The following is a 13,129-nucleotide window of genomic DNA, read 5'->3' on the forward strand; positions in this document are numbered from 1 at the left end:
CTGAAACCTTCCCAATTGTAGTGATACCAGAGAACTGTGCTAAATTCTCTTTTTATATGTTTCTCATCTCTCACAGAGTTCACAAATTTGTCTGCTTAATACATCATGTAATAACCCCTTTATAGGGCAGTGCTTTGTCCACAGCAAGTACTCAAGTATTTAACCATGTATACATGTTTGCCTCCAAATCTCATGTACCCAATACACCATACCCTCCCTTTATCCCCTCGTTTCACACCCCAGAGAATTAAAATAATGATTTCCATCCTTAACACTTCACCAGTGATGGGCCCAGATGGCATCAGTGCCATGTTCTCAAATCATGCTTTGCTGCTCTTTTTCTCTTCTGTCTGCTCTTTTCAGCATGTCCTACTTTGACTTCCTCCGATCTGCCTGGAGGTCAGCGTCACTCTCGTTCAGAAAAAGGGTGCAAAATAGATCCTCTGAACCATAGGCCACGGAGCTTAATTCATAATTAAAAGAAAAGTCGTCTTTCCTCTTTTCAAAAAGCTTGATCTCTGTCAGAAACTATCTGATCTTTGAAAATCATTTTGGATTCCATTTTATCGTCACTTTGGACATGCTGCTGCTTCTCTCACCAATTACCAGAGGCCCTAAATCAAATAGAAGGTCAAAAACATCTCCCTGGATATATATCATTCATTTATGCAGCCTGGCATCCTGCTGTACTTGTGATGCTGCTGCCTGCTGCCATCATCACATTCAAACTGAAGGGGTGGATCGTGAATCTGCAATGCTTGACTATGTGATTTTGACCACAGCTGTAATTACTTATCACTTCACTTATGTTTTATCCAGTGAACATAGAGAAATTTCAATCACTTCCTTTTACTTTACAAATGTGAAAATCCCACCACCTATTCCGCAGCTGTGATGCAATAGCCTCGAGTACTCCGTCTCCATGCATCCCCTTCGCCCTTTTTCCATTAATGCGCTCTCATCATAACTCATTTTCACTTTTTTCCCACACTCCAACACTTTACACGCTTAGTTTAACTCTTATTATTGCTCTCCTTTTCCCTTCCTTCTCTCAATGTAATCCTTCCCTGCCCGCCCTATAATAAATAAATGGAAGGAAGGAGAGACAGCTCATGATTTCTGCAGTGAAGTATACTAGAATTCCTATTCATAAAGCCTTGGTCTTGGCCTTTGGCACATGGTATACCACCCTGTTGTGATACAAGAGGTCCAACACAGCAAAAATGCTTCCCTTGTCGCCCAGATTAACTCGAGTTGTCACAAAAGATTTGGCTGTGCACATTCCTTTCATCAGGTGGTCAAATGCTGGAGATGAGGCCCAGCTTTGACCGAGGCTCTAATGTTTGCCACCTCTCTACAGACTCAGTGACCTCCAAGCCAAACTCTCCTCAAATTTGCCATCTGCACTGCTGCATGGGTCATTTTTAATAGCACCTTGTAACTTTTTTAAACTGAAAAAAAATCTTGATTGGAGAAAGGCATCTTGTAGAACTGAATTTTAAAGTTTATAATATTTGCGATACCCGTGGAAAAATCCACGTTTAAAAACATACAAGTTCAAGGAAAAAGTGAGTGCAAAAAAAGATGTCACAAAAAGGGCTTACACACCAAAGTTTTGAAAATGCATCACCCTCATTATGGAACTTAAGCTTATGTCCATTTGTAGATCCTGTACAAAATGCCATTATTGTGTATCTAAAAGAAAGACCGATGTGTCACCATAACTACCTCTCTTTGAAGTGCACACCAACTTGGAAGCTTTCACGTCTGTGAAGAGTGTCAAATACTTATTACCTCCGCCCACCAAAGGTGAAGGAGGTGATGTTTTCAACCCTCTCTGTTTGTTACTTACGAAATCTTTAGATTTCGTAAGTATATTGATCACTTCCGTTTCTGTTTGTTTGTGTGTTTGTTTGTTTGTGTGTTTGTTTGTTTGTTTGTAGGCACGATAACTCGAGAACGGAAGAAGCTACCAATGTCAAATTACACCATGTGATTCAGGAGGGTGATGGCTAGCGCTGATTATATTTTGGTCAAAATCGGTCAAAGGTCAAGGTCACAGTGAGGTCAAACATAATTCCGTAAATTCATGTGGAGAAATGGAGTAGTTTTGCTTCGCTCAACGTTACGAGTTCGTTTTAACTTCGATTTTAATTTTGTCTTCTGTTTTTGCGATCGCTGAGGACGCTTAAAGCTCGGTTGTCGAAATTCTGGTAAAAATCGGATGTTTTGGAGACGTTTTAAGATTGTATGAAAAATATTTCACTCGACGCGTCACGGGTCGTCACGTGGTGCAGCGCGCTCGAGCAGACGCGTCGTTGAGTCACGTTAAGGTTTTGCGTGTGCGCGCTGATGGTGTTTTCGATAAAGATGGTGTTTAAAAGTCATTTTTATCCCAATAAAGGTTATCGTTGCATGCCTGACTCGCTGAGCCGTCGGATTATGTGAAGATTGTTGGTGGATGGCCGAATATTACGGTTTTGTGACTTTGATAAAATAATATTAAATAATTGCGTGGAGAAATGGAGATTTTTGTTTCGGTCGACGCTACGATTTTTGATGGTTTGGTACAGAATCATTGTAGAAACTTCTGGTTTGCGTCGCTACCTTCTCGAGAGACAGCTTTTATTAGACAAGGTCAGAGGTCAAGTTGACGATTTCGTAAGTACCAGTCTATGACTGCTTGTTTGTTTGTCTGTGTGCAGGATATCTCACAAAGTTGTGCACGGATCCGGATGAAATTTGGTGGGCAGGTTCGGTGTGAGACAAGGACAAAATGTTTAGATTTTGGTGAAGATCCGGATCCAATGACTCGAACTTTTAAAGCGATTCTTCATCATTGAGAGATAGGGCTAAAAATGATATCGCACGATATCTCCAAATGTTGGAGATGGATTCGGATGAAACTTGGTGGACATGTTGGGTGTGTGACCATGACGAAATGCTTCGATTTTGGTGAAGATCCGAATCCAGATCTGAATACGAGAGTTATTTAATTTTGAAGTGATTCTTCATCATTTAGAGATCGGGCCAAAAACGATACATTGCATGATATTTCAAAAATGTATTGGGCCTGATATGTTCTCGTGGATCAGACATTACGTGGCAGAGGTATGCACTCCACTGACTGTCCTTCTCGTTCAAGTATGTATCCTGATTGTGCCAACGTTGAAGTTGTCCAACGTGTAGACATCACACATGATGAAATATCCCAGTTTCTTGAATCAAGATATGTCAGCCCTCCTGGAGCATTTTGGAGCATTTATGAATACCCTCTTCATTGTCACTCACACACAGTGAAGGTCCATAACGTGGGTGTGATGTATTCTCCAAATTTCAGACATCAAGTCAATTGTTCTCCTCTTGTTGCAAAGTGTGTGGCATTCTAACGTCTGTGAGTTCCATTCTAACCTAACAGATATATCACTCTCTCAATGAGTACACTCATCACCACATCACCATACATGCTCCCTCCTTCCTCTCAGCACCCCCCCTCTTCCCAACTCCTCAAATCTTGTCCCTCCCCCTGCCCACTCCCATCTTCACCATACCTCTAACAAGTCTCATCCGACCCCTCTCCCCACCTCTCCCATTGCCCTCCTGCACCTTGGCCATGCCTGCTTTCATCAGCTGCCCTCCCCCTCAAAGCAACCTTCACACTCTCACACACGAGCAACCTCCAAGCATCCCTCTCACCTTTCTCAAAAACTCCCTCCTCACCCTCCTCCCTCAATTCTCTCTTCTCACCCTTCACCCTCCAATCTCCCCCCTCACTACCCCTTCCCAAAGTTGCCCCCCCTCACATCCAAAAAGCTTCCTCCTTCCCCCACCTTCTCTCTTCCATCTCATCACTCCACCTCCTCCAATCTTCAACTGCTTTTTGCCCCCTCTCTTATTACTTCCCACTGCAACTCAACCCATCACCACCGTGCCTTTTCGCCTCCTCAGCCTGCTCTCTCCCCAAGCTCTTCTGCAATCCCCCACTCTTTCAACAACTCTCCTTTCCTACCCCCCCTCCTCCCATGTCCTACCCTCCCCCTCCTCTGCACACAAAACCTCCTCCCCGACCTCTTCTTTAACAGTGTGGACCTCAAACATCCAAGGCTTTCGCTCTAACCTGACTGATCACTCCATTCAAGTTGCCACTGACAAACCAGACATAATCAGCTTAACAGAAACTTTCCTCCTTCAAGACATATCTGACTCCTTAGTTTCTCTCCATGGTTACTCCCTCCTCCGGTATAACAGACCTGAGCCTCGTCCTGGCGGCAGAATTGCTCTCTTCATCAAAGACTCTATTCCTCACTCACCATGCACTGCCCTCCCTCCCCTATACCCCCAGGAATACTTCTGGCTTCGGCTTCCCCTCCACTCCAACCTCATGATTATGTGTGTGTTGTACCATCCACCAAACTGAGATGACTCCATTTGCACCTCGCTTGCGGAAAACATGGACCGTCTACCTTCTCATCCCAACTCTCTCTCTCTACCTCATATGTGTGACTTCAATTGTCATCATGCCAGTTGGTTAGGTCTGGGTACCTCTCTCACCTGCCATGCCACCTCAGCAAAAGACTTCTGTGACTCATTGGGACTGACACAATCTGTAAACTTCCCGACCCGGATCTCAACCAACGGTACTCCATCTCTTCTGGATCTGATTTTGACCAATTTCCTGAAAACATCCGCTGCTGTTCCTCCACTCCAATTGGTTCATCTGACCATGTGCTTGTCAAAGTATACATATCTCTGGCTATTATTGGAGAACCACCTCAGTGCCGTCGAGTCTGGCATTTCACTCAGACCGACTGGCAGGGACTTCAAGCAGCCATCAAATTCTAGACTTGTCTCCCATCTCTACTTCCTCTGATAAAAACTCATCCTGAGACTTCTTTCAAAGAAATTTGTTCTCTCTCATGCACAGATTTATCCCATCTTGTCTTCAGTTGTCCTTCCCCTCCTCCCGCCCATGGTAAACTGAAGGTTGTGGCAAGGTAGTTGGCCTGAAACAACTTGCCTTCACATCATGGAAGCCTCATCCAATCAAAAGCAGTCTCAGTTCCTTGCAGAAAGCTCGGAACAAGTGTGTGTCTACCCACAGGAGAGCCAGAAAACAACATCTTTCCCTTCTCAAGTCTGAACTCTCAAACCTGACTCCCTCCACCAAATCCTGGTAGCATCTAGATAAGTCAGTTTCTGGTGTATGTTCCCCCTCCATCCCTCCCTTACCTCAAATGGCCGCATAGCTGACACCGCACATGAAAAGACTGAATGCTTAAACTCAGTGTTTGCTTCAAAATCTTGTGTCCCAAACCCATCGCTTTTTACATCCACCTTACCCAGTCACACCCAGCTCTTCCTGGACTCTGTGTCGTTTTCTCCTGACAAGGTGGAGAGCTTGCTGTCAAACCTCGACTCAGATTCTGCAACTGGTCCAGATGACATCAGCCCATGTGTTCTAAAAATCTGCCTGGCTGCTCTTGCTCACCCTCTCTCCATTCCATTCACCCTCTCATTTTCTAAAGGTTATCTTCCATCTGCTTGGAAATCAGCAAACATTACTGCCCTGCATAAAAATGGTGCAAAAACAGATCCCTGCAACTGCAGACCAATCATCCTTCTCCTAACCATCAGCAAGGTTATGGAATCCATCACTTCCGACATCAAATCCTTCCTCTTCTCCAATGGCTTGATTTCCGACCATCAATTTGGATTTAGACCAGGTCACTCAACCCTCGACATACTACTTCTGCTTTCCCAAAAATGGGTGGAGGTCCCAAATGCCAAACATGAGATCACAGCCATCTCCCAAGACATGGAGCATTCGTTATTGTCTGTCATCCTGCATTGCTCACCAAACTCTCTTCTTATGGTATCCAAAGCACTCTTCACTCATGACTCATGGACGTCGTCTCCTGTCGCAGTCAAAGTGTGTTTCTTTCATCTCCTCTTCCTGTCCAGGCTGGAGTTCCTCAAGGCAGTGTTCTTGGCCTTTTGCTTTTTCTGGTTTTCATCAATGATCTCTCGGATTCCCTAAAAATCCTCTTCATCTCTTTGCTGATGATTACTCCACCCTCTGCCATAGCATCTCTCATCCATCTGTCCGGCAGGCTCCAGCCTCTTCACACTCTGCAGACCTGGATAAAATCATAAGCTGGTCAAACACTTGGAATATGTCTTTCAATCCTGACAAATTTCACACCTTCACCATGTCTCTCCGGAAGGACCATCTGAACCCCCCCCCCCCCATATACTTTCTCAACAATCCCCTTGAGTCATCCACAGTCTCAACAATCATGTGCAGTCTGATGGAGTACTCCTGCCTCACACCTCGCTCGACTTTATGCTGTGGAGACCAAGTCATTCAAGATCATTGGTATCTCCTGCGTTGAAGCTGAATCTTTGGGTCTCTTACTCTCTCACAGGTTGGCTGGTGGTCTTTCTGTCTTCTATTGTCTCCAATCCTGTCTTGCCCTTCCTGTTTTGTCTGTGATTTGTCCCCCTTACATTTCCTCAGGGCCCTCAAGATCCACCAAAAACCCCCATTCTGGTGAAACTGCCAAAACAAAGAATCACTGCTCACCTTCTTTTTCATTCCTCTTAATTTCCTGCCTTTGGAACAAACTCCCACACTCTCTTCATTCCCACTCCTCACTCCAGTCCTTCAAAACAGCTGTTCACTACCATCTCATGTATTTCCCCATCCCAAATCCTGATGTTTATTATGCCCATTAATCCATCCCAAATTCACCTCCTTCAAATTCCATATTTTCCTTCCTTAAAGTCCCTGTAGTCCCGTCTTGTTTTCCCCATGTACCCCACCCCATCCCTCTGCCTTCCACCGACATCCTATTGTCTCTGTTCCTCATTATTTTGTGCTTTCCTCTCCTGCCACTCTTGTCTACTACCTTGTATGTTTATGTGTATTAGCTCTTCCAGAGCCTCGACTTGGTATACAAAGAAAACAAAATGTCTGAGTCGTCCAGTCAGAGCCCCGACCTAAATCCAATCCAAAATCTGTGGCATGATTTGAAGATTGCTGTCCATCAACGATCCTCATGCAACTTGACCAAGCATGACTAGTTTGTAAATAAGACTGGGCAAATATTGTCCAATTGAAGGTGTGCAAAGTTGGTGGAGACCTATTCCAACAGACCCCAGCTGCAATTGCTGTCAGATTTGCTTCCACTAAGGATTAACTCGGTGGTAGGGGGGGGAGGGGGTGGACATTTATCCAACGAAGACATTCTAGTTTTGTATTTTTAATTATTTTTCTAAAATATGTAGACTTAGTTTTCACTTGGTAGTTGTGGGTTACGATGTGTAAATAAAGGTGGAAAAAGTCTGATTTCATGCGATTTAATTCCAGGCGATAAGGCAACAAAAAGTGAAAATTTTGAAAGGGGGGTGTTTTGTTTTTTGTTTTTTTTGATTGTGTGTGTGTGTGTGTGTGTGTGTGTGTGTGTGTGTGTGTGTGTGTGTGTGTGTGTGTGTGTGTGTGTGTGTGTGTGTGTGTGTGTGTGTGTGTGTGTGTGTGTGTGTGTGTGTGTGTGTGTGTGCGCGCGCGTAAGGCATATGTATAATGTATATATATATATATATATATATATATATATATATATATATTTGTGTGTATCCATTACATTTTGCCTTGTCTTGCAGGAAATGATGCAGTTGGTTTTTTGCCAAAATTTGGTCCCTGCTACTTGAATATGTATGGAAGTCTCCGTGAGCCTGTACTCTATGACAGGTATTCCTACCTAAATGAGGGACAGGTTAGTAAACATTTTAAACATGCATTCATGTTTTTTTGATATTAAATATAGATTTTTTTTTTTGGGGGGGGGGGAGTTGACTTGGCTGCTGTTGAATTACTCGGCTGTTGAAGTAATGCCAGGTGGGGTTGACTCTGCCTGTCATCCTTCCGAGGTCGGCAAATTGAGTGCCAGCTTGCTGGTATACTGTGTCGGAGTGGCGACCCGTCCAGGATTGTGCCCAATAGCCAAGAAGACTGCTGAGGCAGCACCAATGCTCTGCACAGAGTATGGTCTCAATGGATGGATTGGGGTTTGGGGGAGGGGGTGGGGTTAGCAGGTTACCTAGAAGTATGTGCACTTGCCTCTATGCTATCTTGACTGTTGTTCAATCTCAGCCCAGCTATAAACTGTCGCCTTGGTATTTGCCAGGCAAGGCGATACACCAATATGGGCCTCATCCATCAGATGGACGTTGAGTTGGGGACTTGTCTGTCTTGGTTGTCGAACAGTGAGGGTTTGGGGAGGAGCATGTCCCCCCCCCCCCACGTTTTGGAGGGCAGTGTAACATATCGATTCCACTCCTGACCCCCTACTCTTGGTTGAAAAACAAAAAGTATGTGTCCTCACAAAGTATTACAAAGCATTTTTCCTTGCAATTTATTCAATACATTTCTGAAAATTTGGAAAGAGAAATTAATTACTCGGTGTGTGAAATACAAATACATTCTATGCTTTTGGGGAATATAGTTTACATCAATGCCACACTGTCCGAATATACTCAATTCTAACTGATTATAGCTTATAAATCAAAAGTACATGCGGACGGGTACGTGAGAGTGTTCGATGACAACACTTGAGGGCTGATGTCATTAAATCATCATCATAATCATCATCATCATATTTGTATAGCTACACAATTTGGTGTCTCTCTTTGGTCAATGCATTTGGTCTTTAGTTATCCAATCTCAACCAGAGTTGCAAGGGGAATGAAGGGTCCATCATCAACACCGTAATACTCTCCTCCAGTGTGTCTGTCTGTTCAGGGATGGGCTTCCCCCATTCAGGGAGGGGCTTCAAAATCCTGGTTATGAGACATGTGTTGGTCCTCATGGGTCTGGAACAGTGAACCAGAATAGCACCAAGTTCCTTGACTTTGCAAGAAGTCATGGTCTCAGCACCCACAAGCTCATCGCAGGACTTGGTATTCTATCGCTAGCGGTGTGGCTAAGGAGTTGGAACATGTGCTCATTGATGGTCGCTGGAGGATCATCCAGACTGCAGGGTCTACCGGAGTGCTCAGTTCCTCAATACTGACCACCAGCTTGTTGTAGCAACTCTGAAGTTTCAGCTTAAATCCAGGAGAATGGTACCATCCCAGCCGAGGCTGGATGTTGGCAACCTCAATGATGAGAGGGAAGCTGAGGAGTTTGCAAACAGGACGAGTGGTGATTTGTGCATTCTGGTTACTTTGTGGAATCCTGAAGAGTTGTGGAGTGCCTTCAAGACCACCATCCTTGATGTTGCCGGTGGATATCTTGGAACTCACAATAGGGCAAAGAATAATTTTCTCTCGAGGGACACTGGATACCATTGATCAGAGTTGCAGGGGCAGGCTTTATGTCAGCGCTGAGCTGTTTCGGGAGTTGAGGATAAAAAATGTACGTGTGCTGAGAGTGGTCAATGAGGCCTATGTGCGAGGAATCTGTGAGGGGGTAGAGCATCACTTGCGGTCAAGTGATTCTCGTCCTGCTTGCAGGGGAAGTTGTGCATTGCGTTCCTCCAAGCCCATGCCTCGGTGTACTGCAGTGAGAGCGGAGGGTGGTGGGCTCTTGACAGAGGAGTCCGAAGTGAAGGCACGCTGTGTCGGTTACTTTGAGCGGCTGTTCCAGGCTGATCCACCAGCTGTTGAGTTGGATGTCAGGGTGTTACTATCCCTATTGCTGACCATCCAATCAACTGTGGTCCACCATTGCTTGTGGAAACACAGGCTGCGGTGAACTGGTTGAAAGGGATAAAGCTCCAGGGATCTGTGGCATTATTGCTGAACTTCTCAAGCATGGTGGAAATGCTGTACTCATGTCGGTGCATGTCGTTCTGTGCTCTGCCTGGAATACAGGCAACATCCCAACTAACTGGAAGAGGGGCCTTGTTGTTCCTCTCTGGAAAGGGAAGGGTGATCTCCAGGACTGCAAAAAATACCGAGGGGTGACGCTCCTCTCAGTGCCATGCACGGTCTTTGCTCAGATAATACTTGATTGAGTTTGCCACCATCTGCTTGAGCACCAGAGCCAAGAACAGTCATACTTTACACCAAAGAGGTCAATGATTGACCGTATCCTTGCGCTTCGGGTCCTAACCGAAAGCAAACGAGAGTTTCGGCAGGGGCTGCTTGCAGCCCATGTTGATCTCTGCAAAGTGTTCGAATTGATATGCCCCCTTTTTAAGTCGAGTCCTTTGGCACATGTGGCCTGCATTTGAACAAAAAGCACGTCTTTTTGGCCCTTACTAGTCAATTTCAGCTCATCTGCCACAACATGTTGGTGGAATCATGTGGCTACTCAATGTGTGAGTCCTCTTGGGCCACATGGCTACTTCAAGGAACAAACAGCAAGGTTGTCTCTCAGCAGTGGGAGTTCGCTTCACATTACTCTGGTGGGAAAAGGTGGAAAAAATTGTAAATAAAGGTGGAAAAAGTCTGATTTAATGTAATTTAATTCCAGCCTATAAGGCAACAAAAGGTGAAAATTTTGAAAGGGGGATTGTAGACTTTCTCTCGGGACTATATACAATGGGTTTACCTGATCAGTTGTCATGTTCGCCATGTTGTATACACCATCACTCATTACACATGAGTACCAGTGTGCTTGTGGAGTTCAGAATATCATAAAAGAAGGGTGTGGTTAAGGTGTGAAGGAAGAAAGAGCCAGAACATTTCATGACTTGAACTGATAACTTGCACAAATGTATGAAATTGAATTAACACTTTACAGCTCAAGAATGCATCTGTCAAACAGGGTCAATATGTTTTGGGCACCCAGGTGCATTGACACCATGAAAATAAGAAAAAGGGCTTGTTGGAAATGTGCATTAAAGTGATTGAAAGGGCTTTTTGGGATTTCCTTTATAACTTGTAAAGGAAAATTTCCCTCATTCACATGTTTTTCCTGTTTTGTCTTGAACCACTTAATGTGCAAAATGGTCTGCGAGTGATGTATGCTTCTAAATACTCTATTTTTGTGCTTTGATCACAGGGTGATGGCATGGCTTACAGAGGTCGCATTATGCTGGAGTTTCTAACTCGCACAAAAGAAAGTTCTGACACTGATATCGAAGATATCCCAAGAGCAGAACTTGTGAGAATGCAGGTAATAATCAAATATAGCAATACCAATTCGTATCCATGACTGCGTTCAAATCTTTTAACAGATATGCACATGAAAATGAAGGACATTTGGGAAGTGAAAAAGATATATACAGGGTGTCCCTAAAAAATATGACATCATTTGAAACTTGAATATCTAAGTAACTACATGTCCCAGGCAAACGAAAGTAAATAGGCTTCATGTTGAACAATAAAAGTTTTCTTTATCAAAATTCGAACAAGAGATTCAGAGGGATGTAGATTTTATAACCATTTTCTCAAAACTTCACAAATGTTCAATATGCGCACCACCTGTGACATGACGCATGTCAAGTCGGTGGTCCAGCTCCTGCCAAAAACACGCTGTAGCATGTCTTGCATAACGTTCTCTAGCGTCTCAGTGATTCTCCGCTTAAGTTCCTCTGGGCTTGTAGGAAGAGGGGGGATATAGACCAGTCCTTTCACATAGCCCCATAGAAAAAAATCACAAGGTGTCAAGTCAGGTGAACGTGGTGGCCATTTCAACAGCACATTGTCATTATCACTGGCACGCCCAATCCATCTTCCTGGTAGATTCTCATTGAGATATGAATTAAACATTCAACTTCGTTAGTTTTTACACATTTTGTTAAAATTTGAGATCATTTGAGCGAGAATTAGCTGTGTTATTAGACTACGAAATGATGTCATTTTTTTGGGGACATGATAATTATTACAATAAATTGTGAATGCAAGTTCATCCTCCGTGATAAATTATATGTGATTTTGGGAGAAGAAAATAATAAAATTCCTAAAAATAAGTTTAAAATGTCAAGAAGAGCTCAGAGCACAAAATTACATCTTATGTGATCGGGATCCAATATTGTTGACGTGAAATAGTGAATAGTAATCAAATATCACAGGACGTACTTTCATAAGTCAACAAAACAGGTAGCTAAAGCAGACAGAGGAGTGCTGAATTCAAAAAACAATATGCATAGATGGAGAAGTCAAGGCTTTTGATTGTGTTGAAACATTTTTAAATGATGAAGTGGTTGGGAGAATGTTGGCAGATGAGGGGAAATATCTGGTCCGTACCATTGGCATAGACCACGACCCCCAAAAATTCGTTTTTCAATGGTCACGTAATTTGTAAAAGCTTTATATCATCAGTTATCTCGAGCATTGTGGTTTCCAACCTAATTTCTTCACGAAGAAGACGAATTAAGCCTCTCCCTAATGGGTTCCTGTTGTCACAGCGGTTGATAAAAAAAATCATTAAAAAAAAAGATAGCTCCACTGTACGAAACCACTGAGGTTGTTTGCATTGATCAAATAATCCCGAAGAGGACTTGACTGAATCGGGAATTGATTTTTAATAATTTTTTTCTTTGCCCGATTTGAACTTCACTTGATATTGTGAGTCAATGTGAAAAAAACGGAGAAAAGAAAGTCGAAGAAATTATTGTGCGTAATCTTCTAAACACAATTTTTTATCCGCCCCCCCCCCCCCCACGGAGGGAGGGAGCGGGATATTGTAACCGTCCGGTTTGTTTGTCTGTTTGTTTGTCTGTCTGTCTGTTAGCAACTTTACAGCAAAACGGCTTTCGCAAACATTATCAAATTTAATCCACAGGTGGGCAATGAACCTTGGACGACCCCATTAACTTTTCGGTCCAATTGGATCAAAGGTCAAGGTCAAGGTCACGAAAAGATCAAAATCGTTTTTCGCTCATAACTTCGTCAAAAATGATCTGATTTACTTCAAACTAAGCTTATAGTGAACCATATTCTATTTGTCACTTACAATCCTACCCATTCCTATAGTGAAAAATGCATATTTGAGAACATCGGTAGGGTCCAAAGTTTTGGGGGTCATGGTCATCGGTCAAAATTACAAATTTTCCATTAAAACTAAAACATGGTTACGAAAATACAACTTTACGGGAAAACGGCTGGCTCAAACACTGTCAAATTGTATCCACAGGTGGGTAATGAACCTCGGATGACCCCATTAACTTTTGGGTACAAT

At 43.5% G+C, this 13,129-nt stretch overlaps 1 protein-coding gene across 2 annotated transcripts in view; it reads left to right on the forward strand.

Moving 5' to 3' along the window:
• LOC147034978 (myoferlin-like) overlaps nt 1-13,129 on the forward strand; it is a 424,490-nt gene that overhangs the window by 172,274 nt on the left and 239,087 nt on the right. For both annotated transcript variants that reach the window (XM_085891822.1, XM_085891829.1), the window contains 2 exons: nt 7,663-7,775; nt 11,009-11,122. In XM_085891822.1, coding sequence (XP_085747948.1) covers nt 7,663-7,775; nt 11,009-11,122 — 227 coding nt within the window. The remainder of the gene's footprint in view (nt 1-7,662; nt 7,776-11,008; nt 11,123-13,129) is intronic.

Source organism: Eptatretus burgeri, chromosome 1 (genome assembly GCF_056783735.1).
Source record: "Eptatretus burgeri isolate ZD-2024b chromosome 1, Ebu_testis_v1, whole genome shotgun sequence".
Classification (NCBI taxonomy): domain Eukaryota; kingdom Metazoa; phylum Chordata; class Myxini; order Myxiniformes; family Myxinidae; genus Eptatretus; species Eptatretus burgeri.